The 21,145-nt window shown below is 43.1% G+C and overlaps 1 protein-coding gene across 1 annotated transcript; it reads left to right on the forward strand.

Moving 5' to 3' along the window:
• Positions 1-10,798: 10,798 nt before the first annotated feature.
• On the forward strand, positions 10,799-20,132 carry RAMAC (RNA guanine-7 methyltransferase activating subunit). The gene is made up of 4 exons (XM_083412347.1): positions 10,799-10,902; positions 13,482-13,628; positions 15,470-15,646; positions 18,866-20,132. Exons 2-4 carry the CDS (start codon positions 13,492-13,494, stop codon positions 19,068-19,070), a joined length of 519 nt encoding a protein of 172 aa, XP_083268473.1. The 5' UTR covers positions 10,799-10,902; positions 13,482-13,491; the 3' UTR covers positions 19,071-20,132.
• The last annotated feature ends 1,013 nt before the right edge of the window (positions 20,133-21,145 follow it).

A 21,145-nucleotide genomic window follows, 5' to 3' on the forward strand; every position in this document is an offset into this window, starting at 1 on the left:
GAGAGAAAGCGAGAAAGCAAAGTATAGCACCCACGCCACATAGCATCTTCTGCCAACTGTGCAGAATGAGGGTGAAATTCCATCTAGGTAGCGATATCGCCGACCACTCAAGTGAAGCTCAAGCCGTTTAATGTCACCAGAGCCCTCAGATGGAATTACATCCCCCGCCGTCCCCCTCCTCCATATGCATCATGCTAAGAGGTTTCAAGCGTTGCCATTAGCTGTAACGTTGAGACAGGCTTTCTGAAATATCTAGTGCAAATTCTGAAAAGCCTTCCAAGATAAGCAGCTGCGCCATTCTGACACATGAGACGAATGTAGTTCAGCGGATTTTCCTCACATAAGCATTGTCAGACCCTCAACAGTCTAATGTACCCCCATAGATTTTAAACACTTGTAACTCCAGCCACTAAGTCTGCTCAAAGGAGATTTAAAGGCCATGATCCTCAAGGCAGATTTCCAAACAGCAGTCCTGGAAAAGTTGAAAAGGGGCACTGCAAAAAAGGGTACTGCAGAGTCAGTGATTTTTCTTCACATTGCATTACACACACACACACACACACACACACAAACACACACACACACACACGCACACACACACATACTTATTTGACACCTTCAATCAAAAAGATTTAAAGGCACTGTGAATAAAACCATTCACACAACATATGAATGCAGTATTAAAAGCAACAAATAAGCATAACAGCACACAGCATAAGTGTATGGTAGAGCAAAATCATACAACTTAAGAGTGGAGTAAAGTAAAATTCCAGCTAAGGTTAAAGCATATTTAATGCACTTGGTCCTCTCCCAAATAATTTTGAGAACTGTAGTTTGTTAAGGGTGCTAATCTCATACAGCTACAGTTCCCAGTGCCCTGTAACAAACTACAATTTCCAGGATTATCCATGACTGTTAAAAGTGGTTTAAGAGTCCTTTAAATATACAGTGTGGATGTGATTAAAGAATCAGCCTAGCATCCTTAGCCTCTAACCATTAAGGGCTTTAACCAGTCTTTCTGGCCACAATTAATAGTTTTCTGTCTGAACCCAGATTTCTTCACAACAACCAAATAGCAATCCTAATAATCTAAGAACTGTGAATTAACCTGACATGCCTGCCCACAATATACCAGCTGGGTCATATGTAATCTAAACAAGGAGTGGTGTGTGAAATCCATATATTTTATGAACATTTCCTTCCTTGGTCCTGGAGAAGTCTTACCCCACCTGGCTTACAAGACTAGTTTTGTAACGGTTTCCATCTAGGAGCTGCAAGGATGGGAAACCTTAGGCCCAGGGGCCAAATGCGGCTCCCAGGCCTCTCTTATATGGCCCTTCATACTCTCCCCAAGCTACACCCTCTCATTCTCAGGACACACCCTATCACGAGTCTTGCTTCACACCCTCTCTTATTGTTCTTGCCTGGCTGGACTATGTCCCTGAACTCTTAATTTCTGACTGTTCCTTGCCTGGATGCAGGCAGGCTAGAGAGGGGTGTATATAGAAACTAGCCTATGGTAAAGGTAAAGGGACCCCTGACCATTAGGCCCAGTCGTGGCCAACTCTGGGGTTGCGGCGCTCATCTCACTTTATTGGCCGAGGGAGCCGGTGTACAGCTTCTGGGTCATGTGGCCAGCATGACTAAGCCGCTTCTGGCGAACCAGAGCAGTGCACAGAAACGCCGTTTACCTTCCCACCAGAGCGGTACCTATTTATCTACCTGCACTTTGACGTGCTTTTGAACTGCTAGGTTGGCAGGAGCAGGGACCGAGCAACGGGAGCTCACCCCATTGCGGGGATTCGAACTGCCAACCTTCTGATCAGCAAGTCCTAGGCTCTGTGGTTTAACCCACAGCGCCACCCACGTCCCAGCCTATGGTAAAAAGATGAATTCATTCCTCCCCTCCCTTTTGGTATGTGGGAGCTGAAAACATTTCCCCACCCCTTGCTCTAAATCTCACATACATGTACTGATGGTAATGGGCCAACTTTGATGATGTTAAGAGGGTAGCACAGCAGAGTTATGGATTATGCCCTTAGAGCACACAGCCTTCCAGGACAACAAATTGTGAAACAACAGGGCAGACTATGCAGTTTTGGAGGACAGCAGCATAATTTTCAGGCTAATTAAATCACAGAATCATTTTGTTCTCCAAAATATTTTTCTCACATATCAACTTGTATGTTGTTCGGGTGTTTTGAATTCTCAGCCTCTTGTCACCATCTGTAACTCAAATCCCCGTGTCTTAAAGAAATGGCAGGCATCTGCTGAAAATATTCATCTCTTCTGTGGCATGGGAAGTTCATAATCCAAGCTTATCTAATAAAAACTGGGCTCTATTTCAAAGCAACCAGGGAGAGATTGTCATTATTAGAGTTGCTTAAATTGTCATTTAAGAATATATTATGAACAACTTAACACGTGTTTTATCTGAGTTTTGCCAGTGGACGTCGAGAGGGAATCTTGGTGTGGACTGCAAGTTGCCGTATTTTCCGCTCTATAAGACGCACCAGACCACAAGACGCAACTAGTTTTTTGAGGAGGAAAAAAATTAAAAAATATTCTGAATCGCAGAAGCCAGAACAGCAAGAGGGATCGCTGCGCAGTGAAAGCAGCAATCCCTCTTGCTGTTCTGGCTTCAGGGATAGCTGCACAGCCTGCATTCGCTCCATAAGACACACACACATTTCCCCTTACTTTTTAGGAGGGAAAAAGTGAGTCTTATAGAGCAAAAAATATGGTAATTCTGTTGCTTTGATGGAGTGGAAACCAATGCTGCTTTAAAAACTGTATGGTTATTTGCTTGCTCAACCTGCATAGTTTGTAAATAAACTAATATCGCAACACTCAGTTTTATATCTAGTCTTTTCTCTTCAGCTGAAAAATACAGCTGTTAGAATCATCACTTGAGGAGATGGGAAGCACAAAACAATACCTTTAATTTTCAAGAGGCATGCGTGCGCAGGTGATTGTAAAATTCCAGACATCCTTCTGATTCCCTGCTTGCAAATGATGAGTATAGTCAGTTTATCAAAAGGCATTCTTTGGCACCTGCAGCCCATCAAAGCAAAACTCTGGTTTGGTTGTCATTCAGTTTGGCGGTGAAGATATGAATTATTTGAATCACGTGTCCTTACACAATTAGAAAGTCACAGTGAGCTCTCTTATTAATTTCTGCTACCATTTTTCAGATATGACAGCTCCTGTATCTTTCCACTAACATAAGAAGAGCTCTTCTAGATCAGGCCAAAAGTGCACCTAGTCCACTATCCTTTTTCTAACAATGGCCAAAGATATGATTTTAGGAAGTCCACAACAAGACACAAAGGCAACATCCTTCCCTTTGATTTTTTAGAAAACAAATCATATGAGAAAAGGTGGAAGGAACTAGGAATAATCAGCCCAAATAACAGAAGACTCAAGGGACGTTCACATTACTACTTATTCTACAACCACTGCTAGTTTTTGAAGCCACATTCCCGTGGAGTTAGCCACAATCCATATTGATCCAGCTGTTTTTTGACACATACTGCTGTTTGATGTGCTTTCCTCAAATCAGCTTCAATCCAGCTAGAAAACTAGATGCAGAGTACAGTAGTACCTTGGTTTATGAACTTAATCCGTTCCAGAAGTCCATTCCTAAACCAAAGCATTTTTAAACCAAGGCGTGCTTTCCCATAGCAGCGGGGGACTCAATTTACAAATGGAACACACTCAACAGGAAGCGGAACATGTTCTTATTTCAAGGCAAAGTTCGCAAACCAAAACACCTACTTCTGGGTTTGCAGCGTTCTTAATCCAAGTTGTTCATAAACTAAGCTGCTCTTAAACCAAGGTGCCACTGTAATGTGAATGTTTGAGACCACCATTGTGCACAGATGGCAGCTTCATGAATAGCAGTGTGTGTGTGTGTGTGTGTGTGTGTGTTGCAGGTGTGGGGAAACCAAAAAGGGCATTCACATTTGGTGAAGACATCCCTGCTCCCTCTCTGATGTGAACAACACTGTCCCAATTCAGTTTGAAATACAGCGGGGGGAAAGGACCTTACCGTATTTGCTGGACTTAGGCTTGCAGTCCTTGGTTCAGGCTCACGGGCACCTGACATCTCAATTCCGGAAGGCTATTGCAGCTTGGCTTTGGGGATCTGCAGTAAATGCCAATGCCTCAATGGTCATGGCAAGTACTTTGTTATCTCTTCAATGTAGGCTCCATTTAGCTGTCATGGTTCACAGCTGCTGCCAGATGAGGGATGGGGAAACCATGGCTTTCCACATGTTGTTGGACCACAACTCCCACCTCCCACTGTGTATATGAGCCTTGAGAAATGGAGACTTGAAATCAAGAGCAAAATCGGTTTTCCAGTCTTTATTTGCAGGGCTTATACAAAGCACAGTTAGCTGAAATGACATGGCTTGCTGAAAATAATAAGTGATTAATTAAGTAAGGTCTGCTACCTGCTGAGTTTTGTCAATGAGCTTCCCATGCATATCCTTCCTCATTATTGTTGCGGTAACCTTATCAGACTCGGCTAGTACTAGAATACTACACTTTAAGTATTTGTAGTCTGGCACACCATGTTACTTGCTACTTAACTGGCTTGCACATCTAACACTGTATATATTTCTCATGCAGCTTTTCACCCCAAATCAGTTTATACAACTGTGAACAAAAACAAGCCACAGTGTTCCCTGACTGAATCAGCCTTTAGTGTACAATGAAAGCAGCATGATGCCACCTCATATGGCCACATTGTATTTTTCCCGTGCAAAAAAACCAATGTATTCATTAAGATTAATAATTGAAATTTGCTTTAGGATAAGCTGCATTGATTTTTACCTCCTGCTAGGAGGCCAGCCTTCACCCAAGTCTTCAAATATGTTCATGTCCATCTGGCATGTCCCTGGCGCATCCTTCCTGTTGCTTTGTCCATCTGTTTTAAAATCACTTCCAAAATACTGCATGACTCCCCCCACCCCAAAATAGGTTAGACAAATCTTTGGTATCATCTGAAAATATCCAAGCCTGGCTCCAGGTCTGAATATTCCCTTGGCAAAATGTCCTCTGGTGGGTCTCCCTAGCTGGTATATTTGGTTCTGGTGATAGCAGTGAGCAGCAGCAGAGCTCTGATGGAGTCAACTCCAGTGCCTCTGATCTATTGTCACCATTGTGGAAAATCTGAAAGATGGCTCCAGCTACCCAGCACACACAAAACATGATTAGAATGGGGGCACATGCAACTGGAATATCACCTTAGTTCAAAGTAACTGTCCTGAAGCTCTATTGATTAGCCAAAGATGCAATCTATGGATGTACGTTATGCTCACATCTACAATATTTAACCAACCCTAACTTAAGAAAACAGAGTGTCCTATTGGGCTGTGCATACACATATATTTAAAGTACATGACTTCCCCCAAAGAGGCCTGGGAACTGTAGCTTCCCCTTCACAGAGGTACATTTCCCAGCACCCTTCCCCCTCTCTTTGGGGGAAGGCATGTGTTTTAAATGTATGCTGTGTACACAACCTGGGTGTGAATTACTGGTAAATTCCATCTCTGTAAGTTTTAGTCTGTTATAAATGCTTGGCGTCAGGAGGAGGTTTCCCCCAAAAAACTTAACAATTAACTCCATTGACTTCAGTGGGACTTACTGCCAAGTAAATGTGTAAACATTTGCAGTCTAAATGTTACTTCCCAGGCTGCATACACTCTATACCTTTAAAGTACATTTGAGGCACATTTCTCCCCTCAAAAAATTATGGGTCCCATTGTTTATTAAAGGTTGATGGGAACTGTAACTCTGTGAGGGGTAAACTACAGTGCTCAGGGTTCTTTGAGCAAAATAATGTGATTTTAAAGGTACAGTCTATGCACAGTCCTCATAGTTTTCCTTGGCCAGAGAGAGGTGGCCCTATGCCTCACCTCTTCATACATGTGGGCGGTGTTCCTGGAGCTGCTATGCTCCTGATGATGCACACTCCTTTTAATAGTGGCATTTAAGTTTTAACTGTCTAATTTTTGTGTGCTGTTGCTGCTTTTATAATACATAAATTTTAAAAAAGCTTTTGTTTCCGGGACATTTATTCGTGCCTGGTGTTGTTGGCCTTGTTGTTGTTGCCATTCTTTGCAAAAAAGGGGGGATTGCTAAATTTCCAGATTAAATGCACCCCACAATGCGCTACCGTGATGCAACATCTGCTTATCTAAATCCCAAAGCAAGAACCACTCACTCGGCTTTGTGAAGTGCAGCCTGAGTCTTCCTGAGTCATAATAGGATTTTATTTACTCATATTTGAATCGGTAACTCCTAAGCTATGTGTCAGCAGCAAGAGGAAGGGAGACATTCAAGAAAGAATGAAAGAACGAAAGAACGAAAGAACGAGTTTATGGTTTCTGTGGCCCTAAGGCACCCATTTATTGAAGAAGATTACCCTTTCTTCCTCTGCATTATCCACTCCTCTGGCCTTGCCTACTTCTAATCAACCTGTATTCAAAGCAAGTGATTCTGTCACATCTCTCCGTCACAACTAGATCATTCAGTCACTTGGGCTGTGGAACCACTGCAGCAAAGGGATATTACTGGTGCAGCAGTGGTGCAGCAGCCAAGGGATGAGGAGGGGCTGTAGTTCAGTGATAAAGCACATGTTTTGCATGTAAACGGCCCCAGGTGCAGTTTCCAGCAGCTCCAGTCAGGGCTAGAAAAAGACTCCTGTCTGAAACCCTGGAGAGCTGCAGCTGGTCAGTGCATACAAACTGAGCAAGGCGATCTGATTCTGTATAAGAAAACTCCCCATGCTGGCCCTACCGTTAGGCAAAGGGAGGCAGCTGCCTCAGGTAACTTATTAGACTGTCCTGAAACCACAGCACAATTTTAGTGGTTTACTTTTGTTGTTTCCCTTTTTTCAGCCAAGGAATAGAAAGAGGTGACGGTAAGATTTTCTGCCTCAGATGCAAAAAAATAACTTGACTGTCTCGCAAGGGAGGATTTCTTGTTCTGCCTCAACCAGCAGAGACTCTCAAGTAGCACTTTAAGAACAGGTAGGAGCAGGAGCAGCTCTACCATTAGGTACTGAGACAGCCGCTTCAGACAGCAGATGCTGGGGAGGCAGGGAGTGGCAGGGATGTGTTGGTAGGCAGAGGCTGTGCGTCACTTGACCTGCCCTGCAAACTAGCCTGCTGCCCTCAGGTGTGGTAGAAGACTATCTCATTACCAGAATTGAAGCAAAATTCAACCAGTTAGTTTCTGTAAATGGAATTGGGTGGGGAAGGATCTCATCCTTTGTCTCATGCAGCATAAATGTCCTGAAATTGACCCCCACCTAACTGATCGGAGGATGTCCACTGCATCTCTGCATGAGTCACAGGGTTGGGACTTGCCATTACTTTTTTCAGATTCTTTTTTTTAAATAAATAATATTTATTAAAAGTTTAAAAATTACAGAAAGAAGCAAGAAAAAAAGAATAAACAATACAAATCAATACATTACAATACATGAAAAGAAAGCAAAGGACACAATACATCAAAAAAACAATTAAAAACACATCCAATATTTATATTCATCTTTCATTAACTTGTTTCATCGACCTCCTCACACCTCCCTTTTTTGTGTTCTAGTTATTAATTATTTCAGCAAATCCTTTCCACCTTTCACTGTTTTCTGTCATTTAATTGTCTTAATTTATTTTAACCTTATCTTACCATTAAAGCCCTAAAACTTATTTGTACTTAAGTCCTTATAATGTTTCTACTAAAGCCATGTAATTTCATTCCAACATTTTTCTAACGCTCATTAATTTTACAATATTTCTATAAATAAATTTTTAAAACTTTTTTCCAATCTTCTTCCACCGTCTCTTCTCCCTGGTCTCGGATTCTGTCAGTCCTTTCTATCAGTTCCATATGGTCCATCAACCTGGTGATCTTCTGTCCGAGGCTCTTATACTTTTTTCAGATTCTAATTATAAATCCAACTATAAATCAGAACTAAAGTGTACTTCAATTGCTAGAGGTTTGGAGAACACTGCCTAATATTATGAAGTTGACCCAGTGATGTACCCAAGTATGAGAGGGCAAGCGTGTATCTGACCAGAGCAATCCTATCTGTGAATTAGGCCTATTGGGCAGGATAGGAAATTCCTTTGCACACTGGTGAGAAAAAATATGTTGCCACATAACTGAGATCTCTCTGCACCAGTAGAGGCTAAAGCCAGTGAAAGGCAGGGTGAGTGGTAAGGGAATATGTAGCACTGAGGAGGGAAGAATGGAATTTGTAGAACCTCCTCCCCGTGGAGGCTTGTCTGACACCGTCATTTCACATCTTTACGCACCTGCCAAAAAACGCTCCTTTTCTCTCAGGTCTTTGGCTGATTAAACAATCTATTACCTTCTCATAGAATCACAGAATTGTAGAGTTGGAAGGGACCCTGAGGGTGATCTAGTCCAAACCCTGGTGTGTCTGTGGGGGGGGGGTGTATGGTTTTATTTTGTTATTAAGTTGTGTATTTTATGCTATTGTACTGTAAACCACACTGTGATCTTCAGATGAAGGGCGGCATATGAGTTTAATAAATAATGATAACAATAAGAGTGAAATTTAGTTGGAATCTTATGCTTGTATCGGTCCCAAGGTACAGCAATAAAATATTCTGGAAGCATTCGCTACCGACCTCCCTGCTCCATTTCAGAAAATGTCTTCTCTTCAATATAAAAACAACTTTTTTCCCTTTTTTGTTACACAGGCAGTTAACATTTAAAGGTCACTGTTAAGAGAAATGCTCTCCTAGCAAGCATTATATTGGAAACTCAAGTCTTATCAGGGCCTTTGGGGTTGTACTCTGTGCTCTAAAGGTGCCTATTTAAAAAGCCGTACTAATGCACACACACCCGATCACGAAAGGCAATGTTGATTTAGCAGCTCTGTTGATTCCAGTGGGAACTTACTTGGAAGTAGCCTACAATATTTAGGATTGCTGTCTAAAACCAAAGCTTTTCCTGAACCAAAACTAACCTCTGACCATTACACCTGTGGCAGCAGCTGGTCGGTGGTGGTGGACCCTCACCAGGCAGGCCTGCAGCAAACTACATATATTCCAATATTTATTTGTTGGTTAGGTGCAGACTGGCCCTTCGCCTCAGGCAGCAGCAACACTCTTGCATCCTGGTATTTATTAACCGAACAGGTGGTAGATCCTTGACTGGAGCTGACTGGGGGGGGGGCACCCATCCTTCATCAACAACGTTGCATTTCAATTTCATATTTGAGTGTAGCGGCAGTATCTCAATTTTGCCTCGGGCAGCCATTGGCAACAATCGATTTCTCTCCCTGCCGCCTCCAGGCAGCAGGGAAAAGTGCACAGTTAAAGTACGGAACTCACTTCCACGGGATGGCTTTAAAGTCTGGTGGTTGTCTTTGCTCCACAGTTAGCAATACTTTATGTATGAGAGAGCGTGCAATGAGGACTTGGTGCATAAAATATGAATAAAGGGGCGCGGGTGGCACTGTGGGTTAAACCACAGAGCCTAGGGCTTGCCGATTGAAAGGTCGGCGGTTCGAATCCCCGCAACGGGGTGAAATATACTCATCGTCGCAAAGTGATTTCATGCTCTTTATTCAGCTCATAGTGGTGAGGAGGAATGAAAGAATGTCCCCTCAAAGTATCTGCTTTATATACATTATTTACACAATGGGCTGCACATGATTGGCTAATTCTGGAATTCTACTGTAAGCCAATCAGGTTGTGGATTCACTTCTATCTGGAGCATGATTGGGTAGTTCCTGCCAACCAATCATACTGCTGCATTGTTCTAGGACCAATCAGACTGCTGCATTCTGAATCCTATTGTTCTAGGACCAATCAGACTGCTGCCTTTTGGATCCTATTGTTTTAGGACCAATCAGACTGCTGCAGTTTGGATCCTATTCAACTCAGTACATAACATGGAGTGAGCTCCCGTCGCTCGGTCCCTGCTCCTGCCAACCTAGCAGTTCGAAAGCACATCAAAGTGCAAGTAGATAAGTAGGCACCACTCCGGCGGGAAGGTAAACGGCATTTCTGCTGCTCTGGTTCGCCAGAAGCGGCTTAGTCCTGCTGGCCACATGACCCGGAAGCTGTATGCCAGCTACCTCGGCAAATAAAGCGAGATGAGCGCCGCAACCCCAGAGTCGGCCACGACTGGACCTAAAGGTCAGAGGTCCCTTTACCTCAGCTGGTTAGAGCACGGTGCTGATAATGCCAAAATTGCAGGTTCGATCCCTGCATGGGGGAGCTGCACATTCCTGCATTGCAGGGGGTTGGACTGGATGACCCTGTAGGTCCCTTCCAGCTCTGCAGTTCTCTGATCCTTCGTGTCGTCTAAAAAGTGGGGGACGGACTGACGGACTCGCAGCTGGTGGTCAATTTCAACCTTGGAGGAATGACTCCATAGTCTTATCATTATTTATCCGATTTGTATACCCAACCTTTTATTTCGATACTTGTTGTTTTTCCGTGCTGAACCCTTGCCCCGAGTCGACATTATTTCCCTCCCCTCCCCTCAGCCAACAAGGTCGGTGTTTCACTGCGTGGGGCGGCGGCGGGCGCACTTTTAGGGGGCAGAGCAATCCCCACCCCCTCGGCCGCCGCCGCCTTGACTCGAGAGGTTTCCCTCGTCGTCAAAGCTGTGTATTTTATTTGGAGTCCGCGAAGGGACGCGAACCGAGCCGAGACCAGCGCGAAAGCTGAGCCCCTGAGGAGACAGAGAAGCGACGAGGCCCGCCTTTTCGATTTACCTCAGGCCGAGCAAGCCACGCCCACCGCCAGCGAGACCAGTTGGGGAGGGCGGGGCAAGGGGCGGAACCGGAAGTTGGAGGCCGCCGGCGCGCGGAAGAAGAAACAGGGTCTCCTCCTGCTGCAGCCTCAGGTGAGGGTCTGTGGGGTCTCCTTCTCCTCAGGGTCGGGCTGAGTGCGGCGCATCCCCTTTTCGGGGCTTTGGACGGGGCTGTGTGCTCCTTGAGGTTTCATTTGAGCCCATATATTGCCACAGCGGGGCCAGCCCCTCAGCCGTGGGAAGGGGGACGAGAGCGCCTCTGGGCATGTCGAAAGGGCCTGTGCCTCACAGGCAGGCGGTACTTTGCGGAGGGAGGGGGCGGGCGGGTAGAGATGGGGGGGGGGACGAGGGGCTCTAGGAGGGTCGTCGCCATCCCTTCTCTCTGCTTACCCCGCCCCCCAAACACACACACTGTGTCTCAGGACCTTTGAGGTTTTTGAGCTGAGGTTCGACGGCCACCTGCTGTGTATGATTTAGCTGAGAATCCTGAATTGCAGGGAGTTGGGCTAGGTGTTCCTAGGGGGTCCCTTCCAACTGTACAGTGGTACCTCGGGTTACAGACGCTTCAGGTTACAGACGCCTCAGGTTACAGACTCCGCTAACCCAGAAATAGTACCTTGGGATAAGAACTTTGCTTCAGGATGAGAACAGAAATCGTGCTCCGGCGGCGCAGCGGCAGCAGGAGGCCCCATTAGCTAAAGTGGTGCTTCAGGTTAAGAACAGTTTCAGCTTAAGAACGGACCTCCGGAACGAATTATGTACTTAACCCGAGGTACCACTGTACATGTTTTACGATTCTGTGATCGCAACGAAACTGTCCTATATTGTATCAGACCATTTGGCCTGCCTAGGCCTGTGTTGTTTGACTCCCAGCTGTACTCTATAAGCCTTAAGAATCTTAGGTCTCAGAATCAAGGCAAAGTCTTTTTAACTGGCGAGATTCTAGAGGTTAACTTCAGACTTCAAAACTCAGTACAGTGCTCCCTCAGGTTGAGAACTTAATTCATTCTGGAGGTCCGTTCTTAACCTGAAACTGTTCTTAACCTGAAGCACCACTTTAGCTAATGGGGCCTCCTGCTGCCGCCGTGCCACCGGAGCACAATTTCTGTTCCCATCCTGAAGCAAAGTTCTTAACCCGAGGTCCTATTTCTGGGTTAGCGGATTCTGTAACCTGAAGCATCTGTAACCTGAGGTCCCACTGTACTATTGTTATTTCTTACTTTTATATCCCAACTTTTTCTCCAGTGCGCTCGGGATGCAGGTGTACATGGTTCTCTCTCTCATTTATCCCCCACAGCAACCCTGTGAGGTAGGTTCTCCCACACAGTTCCATAGTTCAGTGTTCAGCCATCTCAGAAGCAGGTGGCTGAGCACTAATTATGGAGGAGTCTTGGAAGAGAGGGCTGTCGAAGGCTACTAGCCATGATTGTTATGCTCTGCTTCTAGCTAGAGGCACAAATGCATCTGAATACCAATTTCTGGAAACTTGCTATTGTACCCAAATTCCTCTTGCTGGTTTCTCACAGGCATTTGGTTGTTCACTTTAAAAACAAGATGCTGGAGTAGATGGACCATTGGCCTGATCCAGCAGGCTCTCAGTATTTATTTAGTATATTTGTATCTTACTTCTTGTCTCAAGTTTCCAAAGCAACTAACAGCATTGAACACTGTTCAAGTGTTCCAAAAGAACACTGTTGGAACAGAATGTGAGACTTGATGGACTTTTGACCTGATGCAGCAGTGTTCTTTTTCTGTTATTATATTCACTCTCATTCACACCCACCATTGTTTAAGAAAAGTGAGTATGGATCTCTCTCCCTCCCTCTTCCCACACCACTTTTGACTCATCTTCATTTATTTGAGTTGAAGCAGGTTTTCTGATCCATCTGAGTTAAGTGCAACTGCGGAACCATATATTGCAGTTCACTGTTCAGATCAATTAAGGCAGAGATGTGTAGTAAAAGATTAGAATCCACATGTTATCTACAATCATGCATTGAGAAGATGGTGAAAAGGCCACTTTCTTCCCACGCTTCTAACAGTTCTGGCAATACCTCGAGAAGATTAAAGCACGTTGGGGCAACTAATCCCAGTAATGAGGGGAATGTACTCTGAATATATTTAGAGTCATTTTCCTGGAAACAGCTGGGATTTTTCATTAGGTGGAGGGTGAAAAAAATCACATATGTACTGAAGCAACCTGCACCATGTGCCTGCAGAATACAGAACCCACAGAATACAAATGCCCAGTTAACAAAATGTACAGGGATAGTATTCCCCATTGTATAATTACTTTGAGTGTGTGTTGGAGGGGGGCACTAAGAATCTTAATCCAAATTACGGAGAGGCTGACATTTTAAATTAACTATTTGTGATAATAGCTATATAAAGGATAAATAACAGACTTATTGAGTAGCAGGCAACTAAGTTTTACTCAGACCAATGGCCCATGAGGAAATCCCATTAATTTCAATAGCTCTAATTAGTGTAAAAAATTAGTTGAATACCACCCATTGTTTGAAACAGAAAATTTAAGCTTAATGTTATATTTTTCATTCAGTTCTGTAATTCACTTTGTTGACAGTTTCAACCCAAAGATTTACACAAGTATTTGATTTCCAAAGGTGGTCAAAATATTATTATTATTATTATTATTATTTTCATATTTGCAGAGATTATAGAATGGCTTCCACAATTGACATCCTTCAGAATTATAATAACCTGTTTGCTCATCGATATACTTCTGAAGACGAGGAGTATCAGAAATATGTCCAACGCCCTGCAGACCCACCTCCCATCGTTGAAGACTGGGCAAACAGGTCTGTTGAAAACATTCCCTTACCAACGCTTTGCTTTTTTGGTGGTTGTAGGAGTATGCTATGCAATAAGGAAGCACCATAAACCAAAGCAAAATGGCAAAAACCTAAATATAATTAGGCCATTAATCTATTCATTTAATTTTAATCCTGTGTCTACAGTTCTTTGGTGTCTCTCTTTTAAATGCAGACATATTAATGATTAAGAACAGAACACGCAAGTCACAGGCAAAGCAACACACAACCTATTCAAATCTGTAGAAGAGGTTTTTGAGATATTAGCACAGTGAGAAATATCATTAGCACAGAAACTGTAGAAGTTTTCTGCCCAGTTCTGTCCAGTGCTAGTGCTACTCAGAGTAGACCCATTTAAATTAATGGACTAAAGGAGCCTTGAGTCACTTCCACAACATACATTTAAAGTACTCTTATACTGTAGCACTCTAACTGTCATGGCTTCCCCCAAGGAATCCTGGGTTGTTCAGGGTGCTGGGAATTGTAGCTCTGTGAGGTGTCTCCTAATCACTCTCAAAGGCAATTAGTGGTCCATGTTGAATATCTCCCTGCATGATTAGTGTTATAGCCTGCAACAAACCAGCCAGCGGAGCTATAGGCCTCCTAAGTGCTCCCCTGGTTAACATCAACAGAGTGTGTGTTTCTTGTGATGGGAGGAATGTATCTTCTCAAAAGAGTTTAATGCACAGTCGATTCAATCTGTTTAACACAACCTCTTTGATTTCACACAACCTTTCTAACACAGGGAAATATTGAGTATTCTAATAGCTATCCTGAGAATACATGCATTTCCTCTTTTATTTAGAAAATTTAGAAACGGCTTAATTAAAAAAAAGATCTCCCAGGAGGTTGAATGATGATAAATAAATAAATATGCATATATACTTGAGGCGCAAATGCTTCATTTTTAGTTGTTCCAGAAATTACCTAGATATGATAACATTTCCTGGAGTTTGGAATAACTTCGGGTTCCATGAAAAAGCAGGATATAAATGTGAGGAAATTAAAATAAATCAACAAACCTCAAGATCATACAGAGAAAATCTGAACAATGTGTGAACTAAATCAAGCTTAATGCAAGATATCCAGGAGTGATTAGTAGCTTGCCAGGGGTTTAATAAACCTTCCAAGAGAGAGATGGAACTGTTCACCCTGGAAAGTGATGCCTTACTGAAATCATGTTCAGTCATCGTGAGCACTGTTGTCTTGTCTTCAGCCATAGGGAGGTTGCCAAGCATCAGACAGGCCACAGTATGTAGTTGATGAGCTATATTCAACTTGATAGGCCAAAGGTTGAGTAGCTTTGATTCAGAGTTTGTCAGTGTCTGATTTTCTACAAATAGCTTGTATACGTGGCTCGCCCACAATTGTGGAAATTCTTGTATGTATTGCTGAAAGCTGCAGATGGTTAAGTGCATGACATCGTGATTACTGCCTCGATTATAAGAAGAGTTTGGATTTGATATCCCGCTTTATCACTACCCTAAGGAGTCTCAAAGCAGCTAACATTCTTCTTTCCGTTCCTCCCCCACAACAAACACTCTGTGAGGTGAGTGGGGCTGAGAGACTTCAGAGAAGTGTGAGTAGCCCAAGGTCACCTAGCAGCTGCATGTGGAGGAGCGGGGAATCGAACCTGGTTCACCAGATTACGAGTCCACCACTCTAACCACTACACCACACTGGCTCTCAAAGAAGAGCTGCTCTCAGTGTACCCTTGATGTTTGAAACAAAACCCTTTCTCACTTGTAAATCCAGTTTGTAAACAACTTTAATCCTCAAACTTCCACAGATAAAGTAATTTAGGAGAGACTTTTTTTTTTAACTTCCAGAGAACCCACCGTGCCTTCTGTATCTGAGATACTTCAGAATTATGAAAAGATGTTTGCAAATCGATTTTCTTCAGAAGATGAAGAATATCAGAAATACGTTCAACGTGCCGCAGATCTACCTCCTCTAGTAGAGGACTGGAGAAATAGATCAGGTGGCAACCAGCGATACAGAGACAGGTATTGCTCTTATTTATTGGCTCTATATAAATGTTACCCTGTCCACTGATGCTCTCAGCAGCCACTATTTTTACTGTAAGAAACTAAAGCACAAGAGAATGATATCTAGCCTCCAATGCAAAACACAAAAGAGCAAGTTGGGGAAGGTCAAAAGGAGAAATTGTGTGAACATCTACCCATCAAATATGGTGAAGAGATAAAATTCAGTTCATGTACAATGGTAAGCCACCCAAAGTGGCTGGGGCAACCCAGTCAGATGGGCTGCACAACAACAACAACAACAACAACAATCAATAATAATACCACCTCCCAGGTCCCTCAAAGGAAGTGTGATTAGGCACTACCACAATAACAACTCAATTGGTAATATTCTTTTACATGCGCGTGACTTTGGATTTTTTACAGTGATTTGATTGCTATGAGGAGAGGTCATTTCACCACATCATTGGTCATGGTGGCTAAGAGGCCATATTCATGTTATAAGTTGTTTGATACTTTTTTGAGCCACTGAGGAAGACTTGTAGGGTAGAAACAAGTTTAGGTTTTGGTATATGCTATAATTTGTCACACAAGGTTTTTGGCCACATAAACAGACAGATTATTTTAGTGCGTTTTTGTGCTAAAGCGTTTATGTTTTTTTCCCTTCCTAAGATTTGAGTAGTAGCTGTTGCCATGGGGCTGTACCCAATGCTAGTCCTACTCGGAGTAGACATGTTGAAGTTAATCAGCATTACTATCTTAGGTTCCTTATTTTCAAAGGGTCTGCTTTTGAGAAGGTCTAGCATTGGGTGCCACCCATTGCGTGGAATTCAGCATCACACTCTTCCAATATTCCTTCTGTATAAGCATGCCAGGTTGCCAAATGCAACAATGCCCCTTCTCCCCCACTCCATGGGGTTTTTCTAGAAATTCTCCTGACCCCCCTCCCCTCACTGAGCTAATGGTTAGGTGAACCCCATCCCTTGTTTTTACTTTTGCCCAGCATACTTTTACTGTAAGGCAGTTATGCTGGTGATGGGCCGGGATCCTACTTTATAATCTCTGCAAAACAAGACGGTTACCTTTTGGTTGGCAACTGAGGACCATATAGTAAAAAGGTAAAGGGCCCTGAACGGTTAAGTCCAGTCAAAGGCGACTATGGGGTTGTGGCGCTCATCTCGCTTTCAGGCCAAGGGAGCCGGTGTTTGTCCACAGACAGCTTTCTGGGTCATGTCGTCAGCAGGACTAAATTGCTTCTTGCGAAACGGAACACCGTGGCGGAAATCAGAGCGCATGGAGACGCCATTTACCGTATTTTTCGCTCTATAAGACGCACCAGACCACAAGACGCACCTAGTTTTTGGAGGAGGAAAACAAGAAAAAAAAACATTATGAATCTCAGAAGTCAGAACAGCAAAAGGGATCGCTGCGCAGTGAAAGCAGCAATCCCTCTTGCTGTTCTGGCTTCTGGGATAGCTGCGCAGCCTGCATTCACTCCATAAGACGCACACACATTTCCCCTTACTTTTTAGGAGGGAAAAAGTGAGTCTTATAGAGCAAAAAATATGGTACCTTCCTGCCTTTGATTGGACATAACCACCCAGGGGTCCTTTACCTTACCTGGATCATATAGTATCCCTGATGGAGCCATCAGTTGCTGATGCTTTGGGTTAATTTTCTTTCTCTCTCCCCTCTCCCTTTTCTCCAAGCCAGTAGCCACAGGGGTGCGGAATCTAGGCACTCTGCTTAAGCAACAGAGCCAGGGGTTTTAAATTCTGTGTGGAGCTGAATCAAAGTGCTGCTTATGCCAAAAGGAATGAACTGAAACTCTTGAAACAGATTGCCCTTGGGACCAGTTGCTTCCTTGGGCATGAAGTGATTTTTCCCCCCATGGCAAAGAAAAGAGATTCAGGCTTCACCTCGCCAGCCAAATAGCCTTTCTTCTGTGACATAATTATTAGCAGAAAAATGACTTTGCTAATCAGCAGGCGAAATATTTATATTTATTTTGGCCTTTTATTTTATAACATAAAATAAAATTCATTTGCATTCTTAGATAACATATCTCGCTGTGCGTGGTCTGATCTACGTTTCTTATGATTCTTTGTGACAAATGTATACTTCAGCCCCACTACAAGACACTTGGGATTTTCTACCTACTGAAAATATTCTGAGTCATATACTCCAGGCTGTACATACTGTGCTTCCTTAGTTTTAACTTAATCTTGGCTGCTGACACTAGGGAAACAAGAAAGGACATTGTGCATTAGATTTACTTGGTGCTTCTTGTGCTGCATTTCATAGTACTTGGGCCCTGCAAGTGAGACGGTTTAGCTGTTGCTTGGATGTAACATTCTGAAATAAGAAACTTTAGCCTAGGGCTGTAGTCAAGTCCTACTCATAGTAGACCCATTAGCATGAATGGAAATGACCACTGTAAATCTAATACTTTCACTGGGTCTACTCTGTAAACCAAAAATTATTATTATTATTATTATTATTATTATTATTATTATTATTTATTGCTTACACCCCACCCCTCTGGCTGGGCCTCCCCAGCCACTCCAACAGAATATTCCAACAGAATATTAAAAACACAATAAACATCAAACATTAAAAACTTCCCTAAACAGGACTGTTTCAAATACAAAATCTGCAAATCAGGTAGAGTGTAAATATGCACATTTGAGAAATGAGAAAACTGGTTCTTTGTTTACAAGGAAAAGCTTCTTTTAACTGTGCATCTGGCAGAAGGCAATTATTCAGATTAGATATTAAATCTAACATGCTTGTGTTCAGATTTAAAAAAAAATATTAACCAAGTGCTTCTGTAAGAGAAACTTAAGTCTTTATACTTCAATTTTCAAACTGGATTTTTTTTAAAAAAGTGGCTGTATCCAATGTTCTCTGTTCACTTAACACAAATACAAGTTGAAATATTATGCAACAGAGGAATCCAGTGCAGTAGTTGCACTAACAGAAACCTGCTGTGCAACAGATTGCTGGTAACTTTGTCGCGCAAAAAGATTGAGCAATCTTCTTACGCATTCTCCCATGCAACAACTTCCTGCTGGCAGACAACATCTTGCCAGCAGAATCTGTATTGTGCTAACTGACTTGAACATACCGCCATGTTGGATACAATCCAATATATTTTATCCACCCTACTGAGACAGTGTATGTCGATTCAATTTGAAAATAAATATTGTTAAAATGCATACCATTTGCTTCCTTCTACAGATTCAGAGACAGCAGACAATTCAGAGGCAGAGGGGACAGATATGACCGGCAAGGAGGCTATAGATACGGTCAATGGCAAGAGAGAAGCTGGGGAAATAACTATCAGCAGCACAGACAAGGACAGTCTTCCTACTCCTATCACGGGCGACCGTCCCACTATGGCTATAGTTCTTATTCCCAGGGGTCACAGTATGGCCATTACTAGTATTGTCTCCATCCGGTCAGACATTGCTTTATTCCATTTTACATTTTTTTTAAGGAAAAGTGGTGGTGTTGGTGCTTTAAAACAAATCTTGTTGATGTGTTTTGGCAGTACTCACTTAACAAAGGAACCAGAAATAAGCTTGACGAATGAGCCATTTGCCTGTGCATGCAGCCCTTTCTGTTCCTTCGTGTGAGCTGCAATTAAAACAGTAAGTCTAACCATAGTCACCCAAACTGGGGAAATGCAGTTATCACCTTCAAGACAAGAAAAGACCTTAAACCGCAATATGAAGCTGGTTTAAGAACCTGGCTAGCTCCAAAGCTTGTAACCGTCGTTTCCTGGTTCGGATGAAATAGGAAGCAGTTGGTTAATTAGAAAGTTTCTGGTTTAATTGCGGCTTCAGTGAAGGAGCTGAATGCGTGGGCAAAACCTTATTCACATCTCCGCTTATTAAGTCAAGATACCATCATGCCAATATGGCCACCGTGAAACTGATATACAAATGCTAAAGAGTGAACTTGTTACCTTAGATTCCCTTTCCCCTTCAACGTATTGCCTGTACAAATATGTAATAATTTGGGGGTAAGGAGGGATTGCTTTGCATCAGAAGAATTTGGCAGCGACCCTCAGCAAAAAAGGGCTGTTCTTCCAGAAATTCTGACTCATACTATTTCATTGCGAATGGGTAGAAAAACAATTAAGATTCGCAATGCATCATGGCAGAGGAATGTGCAGGTTGCAGGGAATGGGGTTAGCTGTTGATAATAAGCAGGTTTAGCAGTTTTCATTTTGATTACTCTGAAACATTTTTTTTAGCCCCTTTAGCGCCATTGGTTTAATTTTCTTTTTAACTCACTAATAACTGATGAGCAAAGATGTCAAAATAAGCAGGAAATGTAAAAGATGCAGTACTTGGGTTTGCTTTCTTTTTAGAAACTCCCCCACAAGATTCATCATGATTAAATGAATATGTTTTTCCTGCCATTCATCTGATCATTTCCCATGTTAAATTGACTGTTGTGATTGTACACTGTGGAATAAAATCCAGTGGCTTAATGAAAATTGTGGACGTGCATGTGAATGTCTCGTTTCAAGGGAAGGAGAGCACCTAGGGCAGATGTGAGAAACCTCTGGCGCTCCTGATGTTGCCAAACTACAGCTTCTATAGCCATTGGCCATTCTAGCTGGGGGCTGAGGGGAGCTGTAGAGCAGCAACCTATGGAGAACCAAGCACAGGAAACTATGAGGATTTATTGCATTTATATCCCACCTTTCCATACAATCAGAAAACCAATACAAAGAGAAAAAAGGAATAAAAGAAAAACATAAAAGAAAAAGAACAACTATAACAAAACATAACCAAACGCATATACATACATTTTGACTTCCATCCTTTAAAGGTAAAGGTAAAGGTACCCCTGCCCGTACGGGCCAGTCTTGACAGACTCTAGGGTTGTACGCCCATCTCACTCAAGAGGCCGGGGGCCAGCGCTGTCCGAAGACACTTCCGGGTCACGTGGCCAGCGTGACATCGCTGCTCTGGCGAGCCAGAGCCGCACACGGAAACACCGTTTACCTTCCCGCTAGTAAGCGGTCCCTATTTATCTACTTGCACCCAGGGGTGCTTTCGAACTGCTAGGTTGGCAGGCGCTGGGACCAAACAGCGGGAGCGCACCCCGCCGCGGGGATTCGAACCGCCGACCTTTCGATCGGCAAGCCCTAGGCGCTGAGGCTTTAACCCACAGCACCACCCGCGTCCCTTCCATCCTTTAGTGACTTTCAATTTTCAATTTTTCTTTTTTGTTGTGTTATACACACACACACTTATTACTTCCAGTTTTATGCCTTTTATTTCCTTTCCTCAAGCCTGCAAACTTCATTCCTCACATCTCGATATATTTATTCCAGAACAATGTTTTTTCATATACTCTTTGACACAGTGGCCCAAGGTCAGATATGTGACTCATGCACCAAGGCTTTCTCTCAAGAATATGAGAAATCCACAAGAAAGTCTAGAACGTCCCTTTGAGGAGAGGAGGGCATCCCTTTGAGGAGAGGACACGTGTACCTTCTGA

The sequence above is a fragment of the Podarcis tiliguerta genome, assembly GCF_965153285.1.
Source record: "Podarcis tiliguerta genome assembly, chromosome: 14".
Classification (NCBI taxonomy): domain Eukaryota; kingdom Metazoa; phylum Chordata; class Lepidosauria; order Squamata; family Lacertidae; genus Podarcis; species Podarcis tiliguerta.

Coding starts and splice junctions, on each gene's coding strand:
- RAMAC (XM_083412347.1), top strand. CDS start 13,492: ATGGCTTCCACAATTGACATCCTTCAGAATTATAATAACCTGTTTGCT. Junction 13,629..15,469: donor GTTGAAGACTGGGCAAACAG/GTCTGTTGAAAA, acceptor TTTAACTTCCAG/AGAACCCACCGTGCCTTCTG. Junction 15,647..18,865: donor AACCAGCGATACAGAGACAG/GTATTGCTCTTA, acceptor TTCCTTCTACAG/ATTCAGAGACAGCAGACAAT.